This window comes from Thermobia domestica, chromosome 12 (assembly GCF_964235325.1).
Source record: "Thermobia domestica chromosome 12, izTheDome1.hap1.1, whole genome shotgun sequence".
Classification (NCBI taxonomy): domain Eukaryota; kingdom Metazoa; phylum Arthropoda; class Insecta; order Zygentoma; family Lepismatidae; genus Thermobia; species Thermobia domestica.
This window is the reverse complement of record NC_137465.1, coordinates 221,043,424-221,056,399: the sequence shown is the minus strand read 5'-3', so window position 1 is coordinate 221,056,399 and position 12,976 is coordinate 221,043,424. Positions and strand designations below refer to the sequence as shown.

The 12,976-nt window shown below is 34.3% G+C and overlaps 1 protein-coding gene across 1 annotated transcript in view; it reads left to right on the top strand.

Annotated features, from left to right (window-relative positions):
- Positions 1 to 12,976, top strand: part of Grx3 (Glutaredoxin 3) — a 45,301-nt gene that overhangs the window by 22,537 nt on the left and 9,788 nt on the right. Inside the window, exons 5-6 of the mRNA XM_081734756.1 lie at positions 2,879 to 3,006; positions 11,297 to 11,403. Coding sequence (XP_081590882.1) covers positions 2,879 to 3,006; positions 11,297 to 11,403 — 235 coding nt within the window. The remainder of the gene's footprint in view (positions 1 to 2,878; positions 3,007 to 11,296; positions 11,404 to 12,976) is intronic.

Below are 12,976 nucleotides of genomic sequence, written 5' to 3'. Positions count from 1 at the left end.
ATTACATGGAAACTGAAGAAGAGGACACAGTAAAATCTGTAATCAAGTTACTTTCACTTACATTGAATTAACATTCGCTTTCGAGAGTGTCCAGTGTCCGAACTCACTATAATAATAATAATAATAATAATAATAATAATAATAATAATAATAATAATAATAATAATAATAATAATAATAATTTAGTTTCTCTCGTTGAAAAGAGAAATTAACAGGAGATTAAATTTATTCACAGTATAATCCCTGGTAAGATTAATTTTATCCATTTGTTGTACATCAGAACTCTGCCTTATAACCCCTAGAAATTTTCGACTTTTTTCTGGTAGCTATAATTTGGTTAATATTCTAATACATAAAAGTATTCAATCGGGTAATAAGAAACTTTTAATATTTGATATTTTAAATAAACAATTTCCTAAAATCAGTATTTCAAGAGTATCACTAATGAATAAGTGATCTGTTTTTTTCTTTCTCTACGGCAGTTATATGTATTCATAGTATAAGTAGCGTGTAGTAAGTTTTACACAGATGGTGATTAGTCGCACTATGATGATGAAATTTTAAATGAACATTCTTTGATCCTTCGGTTATAAGACCATGTGACTCAATCTGCTGTGGGGCCTCTCGTCCAAAGGTGACGAGATAACGTGATTTCACACTCACCTCCTGTCTCCCTGATTTAAGTGAAATTCTTAAAGAATAAAAGACTTCGCTTCCTTCTACAGTATCGGGTTTTCAAATTGAAATTGTGCTTAGGCCGATTATTTCGTATTTTGTCTTTTTTTTCTTCCGAATCGAATTGTAACTTAAAGCGTTTTGCTTAGAACAATTAGTTGAACATACCTCCCCTACCCTACCTCTTCAAAATTACATTTTTCCATATGTGACAGCCGTATTCGTGAGTGACGTAACTGAAAACAAATTTGCTTTTTTTTTTTTTTTTTTTTTTGTAGGAGGCAAGGGTGCGGTGGCTCAGTGGTAGAGCGCTTACCTTCTGTGCTTGGGGTCCCTGGTTCGATACCTAGCGAAGTAAGCTTGTGGTGGACAACATCATGCCCGGGGATTTTCTCGGAGTATTCCTGTTTCCTCTCATTTTTTCATTGTACCAGTTCTTCCATCTTCTTCTCTTGCTTTAATGATCGTCTCTCCTAGCCCAAGGACGTAATCCTGGGACGGAAAACTTTTTTTTTTTTAATCGAGTTTGCACAGACGTGATTGTTGTCTTTGACCGTGATATTGTAACCAACTCAAATCATTTCAGTCGCCATGGAGCGTTAGTGTGCAGAACATCGAGCATTCACCTTGGAAGGTTTAAAAAAGTCAGTAATTGTTACTCATTGTTCATTTCACTGGTAGTTAAGCTTTCATCGGATGTTCAAGTCGCAATACCATACTGTTGTCGGTTAGGAAGTTTTGGGAAACATATCGCGCCGTACCTAAATATATCTCGTGTACTGTTCAACAATGGGGGAAATCATTTGAAAAATGTAAATTTTAAAAACTGGAGCTGTATGCTTCATATCTAATTGATATAAGCAACACATTTTGAGTTTAGTTCATTGCAGAAATAAAATATCATTTGTGAAATAATCAGTCTATTTACAATTTCAGTTTGAAAACCGTTAGGTTTTTCTGCCAGACCGTGTACATTTCACAACATCACTCTTCTAATAAAACTGCTGGAATCTATTATGTCGTAGACCAACAAACAAACGAACTAAAGGGAACTATAAATATAGGGTCATATAAAAAGTCTCCGCGGTTTCTTGGAACATTTTTGAATAAAAAATTTCTTTATTGAAAATCAGTTTTAATCAAGTACACATTGATCATTATGACCTATGACCTTTTGCCATTTTTCGGGTACCTTCATAATTCCATTGGTGTAGAACTTCTGTAGTTTGTCCTCGAGAAACTTGATCAAGTGATTTTCAGCGGCGCTTCGGTCGAGCAATTTTTTTACCATCAAGAGAGTTTTGCAGAGACCGAAACAAATGGTAGTCAGACGATGCAAGGTCCGGGCTTGACGGTGAATGCATCAAACTTCCCAGCCAAGTTCTGTCAATTTGTTCCGAGTCATCAAAGATGTGTGTGGCCGTGCATTGTGATGATTGAACACAACTCAGCTGGATTATCGGCAAACAAGGTTATGTTGTGTGCTTGGTGGGATAGAAAGAGAATTGCCCATTATGAGATGCTGCAACCTGACGAAACTATCAATTCGTTCCTGTACTGTGCACAACTCGACCGTTTGAACGAAGCAATCCAGAAAAAGCGACCAGAATTGGCTATCAGAAAGGGAGTTATGTTCCATCATGACAATGCGCAGCCACACACATCTTTGATAATTCGGAACAAATTGACGGAACTTAGTTGGGAAGTTTTGATGCATCGACCGTATAGCCCAGACCTTGCACCGTCTGACAACCATTTGTTTCGGTCTCTGCAAAACTCTGTTGTTGATAAAAATTTGGCCGACCGAAACGCCGCTGAAAAATCACTTGGCCAAGTTTTTCGACAATAAACCACAGAAGTTCTACACCAATAGAATTATGAAGGTACCCGAAAAATGACAAAAGGTCATAGATAATAATGATCAATGTGTACTTGATTAAAATTGATTTTCAATAAAGATTTTTTTTTTATTCAAAAATGTTCCAAAAAACCGTGGAAACTTTATATAACCCTAGGAATAGATACAGAGTTAGAGCTATGTTTGCATTTTGTAACTCGTTAAATAAAAGGGTTTTTGGAGATTAAATTAGAACTTTCGTGTTTGATTTTGACAATCTTCTCTGTTTCACAAAATATTTCAATGATGCGTAATTATAATATTATAAATATCTCATATTATGTTTTTCTTCTTTCTTTTCTATAGGCTTTAGCAAGCAAGCAATTGCTTTATTAAATGATTTAGGAGCAGATTATTCTACGTTTGATATTTTGAATGATGACACTGTTCGTCAGGGCTTGAAAGAGTATTCAGATTGGCCAACATATCCACAGGTAAGGCGAACGCTAATGACTTGAACTAAGGCCATGTCCAAAAATGCAAAGTGCACACTTCGAGCATGCACACTCGATGTCTACAAATGGAATGCACACTGAATAGTGTACACTTAGTTAAATTAGTTTTGATCCGCACTTCGTTCGAGCTGCTCATTGTGGTGGAACATGAAACACTGATAAGAAAAGAAGGGAGAATTTCGCTTGCTAGAAAAAATAAACTAATGCTTTTTTTATTTAGTACTTTTTTTTTAGATGAATAACTTTCCAGTTATATTAAAGGTAAATGTATCGTACAGATTGACAATATGAATCAACCATGAAATACTTAAGAGTTTCTTTCATGTATGCCAACAACTTCAGCTTTGTCGTACCTACAAATATCTGTCATTTCGGATCTCTCACGCGCAGATTAATAAGAGTGGAGTGTAAAGGCAATGCACGATAAACTCGTAAAAGCATAAAAAACACTAAACTATTGGCGATGTTCTATTTTATTAGACATGCTTGCGCGAGGGAATAGTTATTAATGCACCGGGAGGAGAGCAGCACTGGTGGTTAGGGCCCTGATGACACTTGCAGAGTAGCTTAGGAATTTCATTGCAGGCGAAAGCAGGCAACTTGCTAGAGCGTTAGGACACAGTAGGTACTGAGGGGAGTGCTGTTTACACCGGTCTGGCTCAAAAGGACTTTGAGAGAGAGAGAGATCTTATTGTTTATAAAATATGCTTCCTGCTATATGATAGATTACACAACAGTGACATTGTACTTGTGGTAGTTCTACTGTATTCCTTCTGTTACAGGCATATTGATTGGACTATTTCTACCATATTGTGCTAATAATTAAGTTCCTTAGGTGTTACTCTTTCTTTGTGTATCTATAGATGTTACCTGTAAATGTTCAAAATGGTGTCTCCATATTCTTAATCTACAGTAAAAGTTAATACTACCAAGGAAAGAAGTGCGGTTGAACAACATGAGGACCAAAATTTACTGGAATAATGCTATTATGTTACTATAAAATACCAGTTTATAAGGATCACATATACTCAAGGTGGATAACCCTAATTAAAGTGATATGGTAAAAATAACAAAAAATGTAAGATTAGTATCCTATAAGCCCGCTTAAATGGAGTCCTTTGCATTGTATACACTCCAATACTTGCGTGCACTTCACTACGCTTTCGGCGCCCTACATCTCTCTTTATATACACTCGCTGTCTCTCCCGCGTGCTTCCCAAAGCGAAAGTGGTTGCTCAGTTATGAAACAAATCCCCTTGTCCAAGTATAACAATTTAAAAAAAAAAAAAAAAAAAAAAAAAAAAAAAAAAAAAAAAAAAAAAAAAGGTAGATTGCACAATAATGACACTGTAGTTGTGATAATAACAATTTTATTAAAATTAAAGAGATGGTTTTATGAAAAAATACAGCATGTATGTTATATAATGGATCTCATTGTTCAACTATATGGAAGGAGTTATTTGTTCATAATCGTTTGATACTGTGTATAGTAATGGGATTATGTGAGTTAAGATAAATTTATAAAATCTTTGATAAAGTGTAGAAAGAAATTTTTGACCTGTATTTCACTTTTGGTCAGCTGTCAAAAATTTACTATAATTGACATATTACTGTCTCTCACTCAGACCAAATGCAAGGGAATGTGGTAGATTTGAAAGGAATCCCTGTAGAATCAAAACTAGAAAATTAACGTTGCAGCTGTAGCTGTAGCCATAGAGTAATGAATAATCTAGGTATTCATTATTCTGTGCTAAAGCTTAACATTTCAATTCATATACAATTAAAGTTTGTAATTTACGTGCAGATAGCTACATTACTGATAGTCTAATTATTACAGTTAAGTTACATAAGGCATGTAATATTTAAGCACAAATGTATTTATAGCATTATTAAAAGAATTATTTGGTTGGTTTCCCTACACTATTTTACATTCCATTGCGCATACTCAGAGAACATAACATAAATACGTTTGTTATTTGTGTAACATTTTTATATTCCACTTGTAAAATTATTAATTAGTATATTTTTCAAGTAAATTATTATTAGATCAGCTCATAAAAATATTCGCCTCAACAAAAATATTAAAAGTATGCCTTGTAAAATTTTATTAGGTCATTTTACGAGAAACTGCTGTGTTAAGCACACAAGTATACTAATGTAGTGTACATCCTCGCACAATGCGAAACTATGCACTCGCAGACTTGTGAACTTGGACCTTTGGACGCACACTAGGTGACATTCGTTTCGGAAATAAGTGTACTTCGAATGCGCATATGTATCTTTTGGACGCGGCCTAAAACTCCTATTTATAAAGAGTTGTAACAACCCGTTTTACTGGTTGTTTACATTTATGTTAAGGTTGGCCCCCGTATGGTGCTACTGTACCAATCATATTGTTTTGTTATTCGTGTTATGTTGCTTGTTATATTCTTCAGTAATGCTAATTCGTTCTCTTTGTTACTAATAATGGCACAGATGCAATAAATCGACTCAGCCTAATTTATGATATGAAATACGAAACACACACCAAAAATCTTAATCCGAAAATGCGAACGATTCTTTAAAACTAGTTATTATAGATTTGTTTCAAGTTACAGCAAGAGTTTTATTCCTATTATATGCGAGATTCTTAAAAACCGAGCTTAATATATATAATTAAACCTGATTTAAAATTTATATTACCTGATATATAAACTTAATCCGGAAACCACATTCTTTTGTTAGTAGTATAGCGGTAGTTTTTGCTACTACCGCAAGAGGGCGTTTGAATCGCTATTTGATGCAGACGTAATGCTAGTTTCGAAAAGATGGCGACCACGGAATTGAGAAAACGTCTTGTCACGTTGGTAACCAATAAATACGGACCCGGAGTGAATAAGTGAGTTCTAAGTTTTATATTATATGTTATTTTTAGTAATTAAAGTTTTAAATTTAATATATGTAACTACTGTTTATGCGGCTAGGTTCTTGTATTGCGATATAATGGATATAAAATTGTTTTAGTTCGTAGTCGAGTATATGATATTGAAAACGCGTTTATCGAGGCCTGGTTTCGAGAGAGTGAAGGCGCAGTACATTCTTACATACTAGATTGGATAGACGGTGACCGGGTCAGCGCTCCCAAACCTTTAGAAATTTTGTGACGAAACACTTATTTGGCATTATAACCTTGTTGAAATTGTTTTTTAGATCTAACCTAGCTAATTGTTTTGGCAAGATGATAGGAGCCTGACTAAAAATTGATAAATAACCTTCTTTTGGAAAAAGGCCACCGAACATCACCTCCACCATTACTGTTATTATAAAGTAATGAGGCGGGAGGTGTAGTCGTCGAAATCCATTGCTTCAGACTACGGGACTGGCATTCTATACATCGTGGAACGTTGAGCTGGTGGCCTGAGGAAAAGGAGTTCGGTGTTTAAATAAGCAGGTTGGACGAAACATAGCCTATCCTGCATATCCCAAGATTGAACCTGCATAATTTAGGATCGAGGGGGCCGGTCTGTGGAAACTTCTAGTGAACTGGTAATATCAATTTTCCTTTTTCAATTCTGGACAGTATGGTAATATACAGAATGGAAGTCTTCATGGCTAATATGTGCAACTAAGTACGAGTGCGTTACGCGTCTTCGTAACTCACCATATTTTGCCCACTCATAAATATATGTCATAAGTATCTATATATATAAAAGAGAACGCACAAATCCTTTGTGAACTCATCACGCTAATACGGCTGAACCAATTTCTTTCATTTTTGGGGGGTTATTAGGATTTGGACCCTAGATGGTTTTTATCATATCACTTTAATTTTTAATTACCAGTGTCTTGAGATAATTGACCATTCAAGTGTCCATACGTACAAATCCTTTGTTATTAGTTCATCATAGGTAAAAATAAACGTATTTATATGCAACCCGCATGACCATGTGACTCGGCGGGTTAACATAAATGGCAGGCGCTTTGAAAGCGAAAAAGTAAAAATTATCTAAGTAACAACGTTTATTGCGTTCCGGGGTGACCGCAGCGAAGCGGGGTGAACGCTGCTAGTATGTGATAAAATTGAAATGTGATCGAATTATTAAATTTGTTGCTTTTAATACGTCCATTTAAAAATCGCCTTGAGAAAGTGTGTGTCTATTATGTCGTCGATTAGCCTGACCGGGTAGAATTTTATTTTGAACGTGCCTTTGAATTTGAATCTTGTCCCATAATATACTTTGTCTGTTTTATTGTAGGTTAGGTAGGATTTTTCTTTAAACGTGTCTCTGAACCATGTCTTATAATATATTGTGTCTATTTTGCTGTAGGTCAAATATATTGTGTCTATTTTGTTGTAGGTCAGGTAAAATTTCACTTTAAACGTGCCTCTGAATCATGTATGTCTATTTTGTCGTAGGTTAGGTGGAATTTTACTTTGAACGTGCCTCTAAATTTTGTCCCATAATATATTTTGTCTGTTTGTTGTAGGTTACGTACAACTTTACTTTGAACGTGCCATTAGTTCGGTATAAAATTATCTATTCGTGACTACGTATTAAATGCATATTTGCCTTGTCGTAAGTGGATATAGATTAATTAAATGTCACTCAACTTGCCACTCTTGAGAAAATGTAATTTGTCGTGTGTATCCATCACTTTCAAAAACGAATTGTGAATTTAAAATGATAACAGTTTTGATAATGGCGTTCTAGTATTTTTGATGATATGTGGACCCTGTCGTATAGATGTAGATTTTTTTTTTCATTGACCATTTGTAAATATTCCATTTTTCATTAACAGTAGTGCTTGTCATAGTAGATGTATTATGTAACTGATACATAAACCAAAGTAAAGTAATATATGCTACTTACTCACCTTTAAGTTGAAATGAAAATATAGTAGCAGTATTACGGGCTTATGTTTGTTGCTTTATTTGGTGAATGACAGGGGTTATAAGTAATGAACGTCCATGTAATAATGCCTTTATAAATAAGTAGGGGGGATGGATCATTAATAAATATTTTTTTTTCTTTCTTCTTTTCTTTTGAGTGACTATGATTATGATTTAATGTGCATTAATGAAGAGTGTTGAACTTTTTTGAGAATTTAGACAATGTTTTGTACTAGACTAATGTAACAACAGAATTACGTAAATGTATTTGACATACTGCGATGTAGGCAAATATTCAACAACATTTTTTTTTTCTTTCCTTTTTCTAATGTTTATTCTTGTGTAACTATTTAATGATGGGCATGAATAAATAGTCACGATAATCCGGCTTTATGATTTCGAATACTGTTTATAGATTTAAGTTCATACAATTCTAACTACCCATATTTTTTTTTTTTTTTACATAACTGACATTGCAGTTCAGTAACAGCGTTAAATTTTCTTTCACTCTTGGTTAGCTGCTGAAACAAGGACTTGAAATCTTTTGATATCTTCCGTTGCGCATATAAATTTGTTAGGTTAGATTAGTCATAGTAAATCATAATTCATTTCTGATAAATGTAAATGTATGACATGTTTCATAGGTTAGAGATAGTTAGGATATCTTAAAGCTAATACAACCTAATTTTTTTTTTAAATTTTTTTATTTATACCCTGAAATAGTATTGTTATAGAGTAGTAGCTCCACAATATTCCGCTGACCTCTTTGTTTTCCTGTACGATTTTTCTGTTTTGATATCGTCCATTAATTGTAGTCTCCTTCGCCCCCTCTTTCTCTTTCCTGTCACCATACCCTCTAGCACGTCCCTCATGATACAGTTCCTTCTTAGCCCATGTCCCGACCAGTTTCTCTTCCGCTTCTTAATAATATTTAAAATTGTTCTTTCTTTCCCCCATCATTTGTAAGACCCGCTCATTCATTTTCTACTTGACCCAGCTAATGCTCTCCATTCTCCACACCCACATTTCCAAAACCGGGTTGTTTTTCATCATTTTAGCATAAGTCCATGTTTCTGACCCATATTGTACTATACTGCACACGAAGCATTTTATGAGTTTTTTTCAACGTCCGACAAAATATGTTCTTCCTCCTAAAGGCCTCTTTCGCCATTCCTATCCTTGGTTTTATTTTACATTCACATTTTCTCTTCAGATTCTGCAAGAAGGAATGGTATTAATGGTATCTCGACAAGTTAATAGACAAAGCTTTAAATTACATTTAGCGGTAATATAAGAGCCTTACGAATTGGTTCACATATATTTGATTGATTGTAGTTTAGCGTCACTTTTCGGTACCGAGGCTATTTGAGACTTGTACTTATAGTTTGAGGTGGAATTCGAACCATTGTAATGGGTTCAAATTTCAAAAGTGGCACATGAAAGTTTGTATGTAGTATAATTACAGATAATGTCCGTTGAAGATATGTTACATATCATTTCGCCTTGAATTCGAGGATATTTCTTATTATGAACAACATCCAAGTCTTCCTTCTCAGCAATTTCGTCTTTGACGGAATTACATATTCCTCCATCATATTTAAGTATCTATCTGTATTTACAGAACTATCCACCAGGGCCATCTCGCTGGGCCGTTTGGTTGTCATACAATCCCAAATCATTGAGATCCACGTTCCTTTTGCACTTTCAGCGCCGTGCATTCAGGTTTAACTTTTTCTTCTGACTTACTGCGCACCATTACTGGTCGATTCGAGAATACCTGAAAGCTTGTCTCATCTGAAAAAAAAAAAAAAAAAAAAAAAAACAACGATTTCCCACATTTCTTCTTGTGTCTTTCGCCTATTGGTATTGCTGCCTTCGGTTGCCAGCAATCAGAAGTGGCTTTTGAGCAGAAACGCTCGATCTCCTGCCCACTTCGACGAGTCTTCGTTCTACTGTTGCTGTAGACACTTTTTTACACAAAAGATCTCGTAGTTCTCTTTTGCTCTAACTCTTCTGTTCAGTTTTGGGAGAATCACTAATCAGCGAGCAACACGATTGTCAAAAACATGTTTTATTCCGCTACCGTTATTTATTTATTGAACAAATTCCCAGATACAGCATAACTTTGCCATTTTACACAGGGAAATGGCAAAGACACTTGTATCCTTTGTTCATATCGCTTAATGGTTTGATGAACACACGTTTTACTAATGTTGAAGATGTTAGCTATCTCTCTATATCACTTTTGCTACCTTTTCGTAAACCAATAATCTGCTACTTAATATTAATTGAAACGCTACCTTTCCCAATTTAGAGAATCACTGACTATGTCTCTGACCAAACACAGTTGTCTCATATGTAAACACAAGTGGTATCGATAACAAGTGGCAGGGTCATCAAGCTTTTGAAATATTACGACAGATGGCAGTTTCGTCGGCTACTTGTAAAAACCCGTGAATGAAAAATCAGATTTTTGTGACAAATTTTAGCTGGTTTAGAAGTGCTTCTCCAATTTAAAACTTACAAAAAAGCAGTTAAAACACTAAAAATTGTTAGGTTAGGTTACCCGGTAGGACATTAGTTAGACTAGAACAGTGACTAGACCTGGTTCTCATAGAAGCTTCAATTATCACTTAAATTCAGTAATCTGTGATTCTCTTAAAATTTTAATAGATTCTTCTCATTATTCTTATATAATTCTGTAAAATTCAGTGCGGAAATATCGCATTCAACACACTGATTCGCCATCCTATACGACTACCATGCTGCTGAATGATCGAAACCTTCCGCGTCTTGCAAATAATACCCAGTGCTACATATGTTTTGTCGTATTAAACGTAACCTTCACTGCCAAACTTACACACCTAAACATCACATAAGAACTCCAAATCATTTCTTACCTCATTTATCCTGTAAATTTTCCTATTTTTATAAAAAAAAAGGGAGGAGCATCTCTAAACTTAACCCCAGATTTTGAAGCTTAAAATCGATTATATTGGAATCACTTACACACACACAGATTCTTACCAGATAATGATTTTTCTGTTTTGTCACATCTTCTTGTTTAAGTATTGCGTATTTTTATTTGATACTAATCTTTGATTTCGGCTCATAAGGTATGACTTTGTAAATTTTCGGTAAATTATCCAGAAGTAAGGAGCCCCGCCTAAAGTCGAGAAGCCACCAAAACCAATTCGAAACAATGTTTTCTTATCAAAACTGACTTGTTCTTTCAGAATATGCAATTATATTTCGCAGTAAAACAACAAATGTAACTGTAATCGTCGAGCACCATGTTTTTATAAGGGTGATCTTATATTTTTGAGTACTAAAATGTAATTGTTTGTACATTAATGCTAATTGTGCTTGCGTGACTAACTGCCCTTTTTGTGATTTCAGTTGTATATCAATGGAGATTTAATTGGTGGTTTAGATATTATGAAAGAATTAGCCCAAACTGGAGAATTAGCTGCATTGTTACCAAAGAAACAAAAACTGGAGGATAGGTAAGTTTTATTTTTCCTTACTTGTTTCTGTAAATGTTATGACTGATTTTGACTTGTAGTTCAACAGCTGATGGAAAGAGATTAAACACTATTAATACATAATAGATAGTGATCTCAAACACGCGTTCTGTGTTCTTTGCAAACATCCACACTTTCTTTTTCTCAAATAGTGTTAGACCTTCCCCACTCTTTCCAGGACTTTCCTGTCGTTTTATTATGACTTGTGCGAACATTTTTAGAAAATGCCTGTTGACAAGATCCACATTTTGCTAAGAGTACAATGTCTGTAATACATACCTAAGTGTTGCTTCACACCGAATTTTTTATAAATTTCATCTTCATAATATCGGTTAGATAAGAATTAAAAACAATCAATTGAGAACGCTCTAAGGGCATTGTCAGAACGAACTTAAAAAGAATTATTTTTTCTTATTAATTTCTACAGTCTTTATACCAATTGTTCTTATGTACTTTATTATTATATTTATTAAACAATTCTTGTAATATATCTATTCACTTATAATTTCCTTTAGTACTAAATTTTTTCCGCGTGTTTTTTTTTTTTTTTTTTTAACAGTTCCGACAAAACGTTGAACGATACGTTGTTTTATGAAGACACATGCTCAAACTGGGAGATCAAAATTGAAAAATTCGCAAAATATTCTTTCTCTATGGTTTACGGTTTCCGCGATATGGCTCCTTAAATTTCCCGATATTTTATATAATATATATATATATATATATATAAGGCCAATACCTGTTAAACGGTGGCGACTGGCCACAATTTGGTACCAAAATCTTCTCCATCCTCTTAGGTATTGATCAACATCAATATGATCTCTCTATGACTTACGGTTCCCGTATAGCTCCTTAAATCTCCCGAAATCGGAACTTTTGTGTCCAATGTCTCGGGAACGGTAAGAGTGACGCGAAAAATTCCATCACTTTCTCAGATAATTTTTGATGATCTATCAAATGGAGGGCTCAAAATTGAAAAAATTCGGAAGTAACACACACACACACACACACGGTCAGAGAGAATTCAGTAACGAACTTTTTAAGTTCGTTTAAAGTAAGTGAATAAAACAAAGTAAATTAATCGGAAATCGTACAATTTTTCGTACTGTGGTAGAAATTTAAATAGTACACTTTACACTATTAATTTTATATTAAGAGGCAGCTCGGAATGGAAGTCCATTGGTAAAAGTTAAAGTCTTATCGCTTGGAACTAAAGAGAAAAAACTATCTAATGTGTTAGTTGTCATATACAGCAATTACTACATTAATTTTTTTTCTACTTTTAGTGTAGAGCGAGAACTTCAATTTTTATTATTGGTGAGATTTTCCTCATGAGCCTCCCCTGTTCTTGTTATCATACTGAAGAGGATTTAATACATTATCACAATTTCTCCTTGTTTTATTGCTGATGATCTAGTATACTTCCGTATCAAATTTTCTCAAATCCTGACATGGATGGCTAAAAAAATAAGTGAATAAATAAAATTTAAGATGAAAGATTCAATTAGGAAAATTATCTTAATTCGCCTAAAATATATATATTCGTATCCTTCTT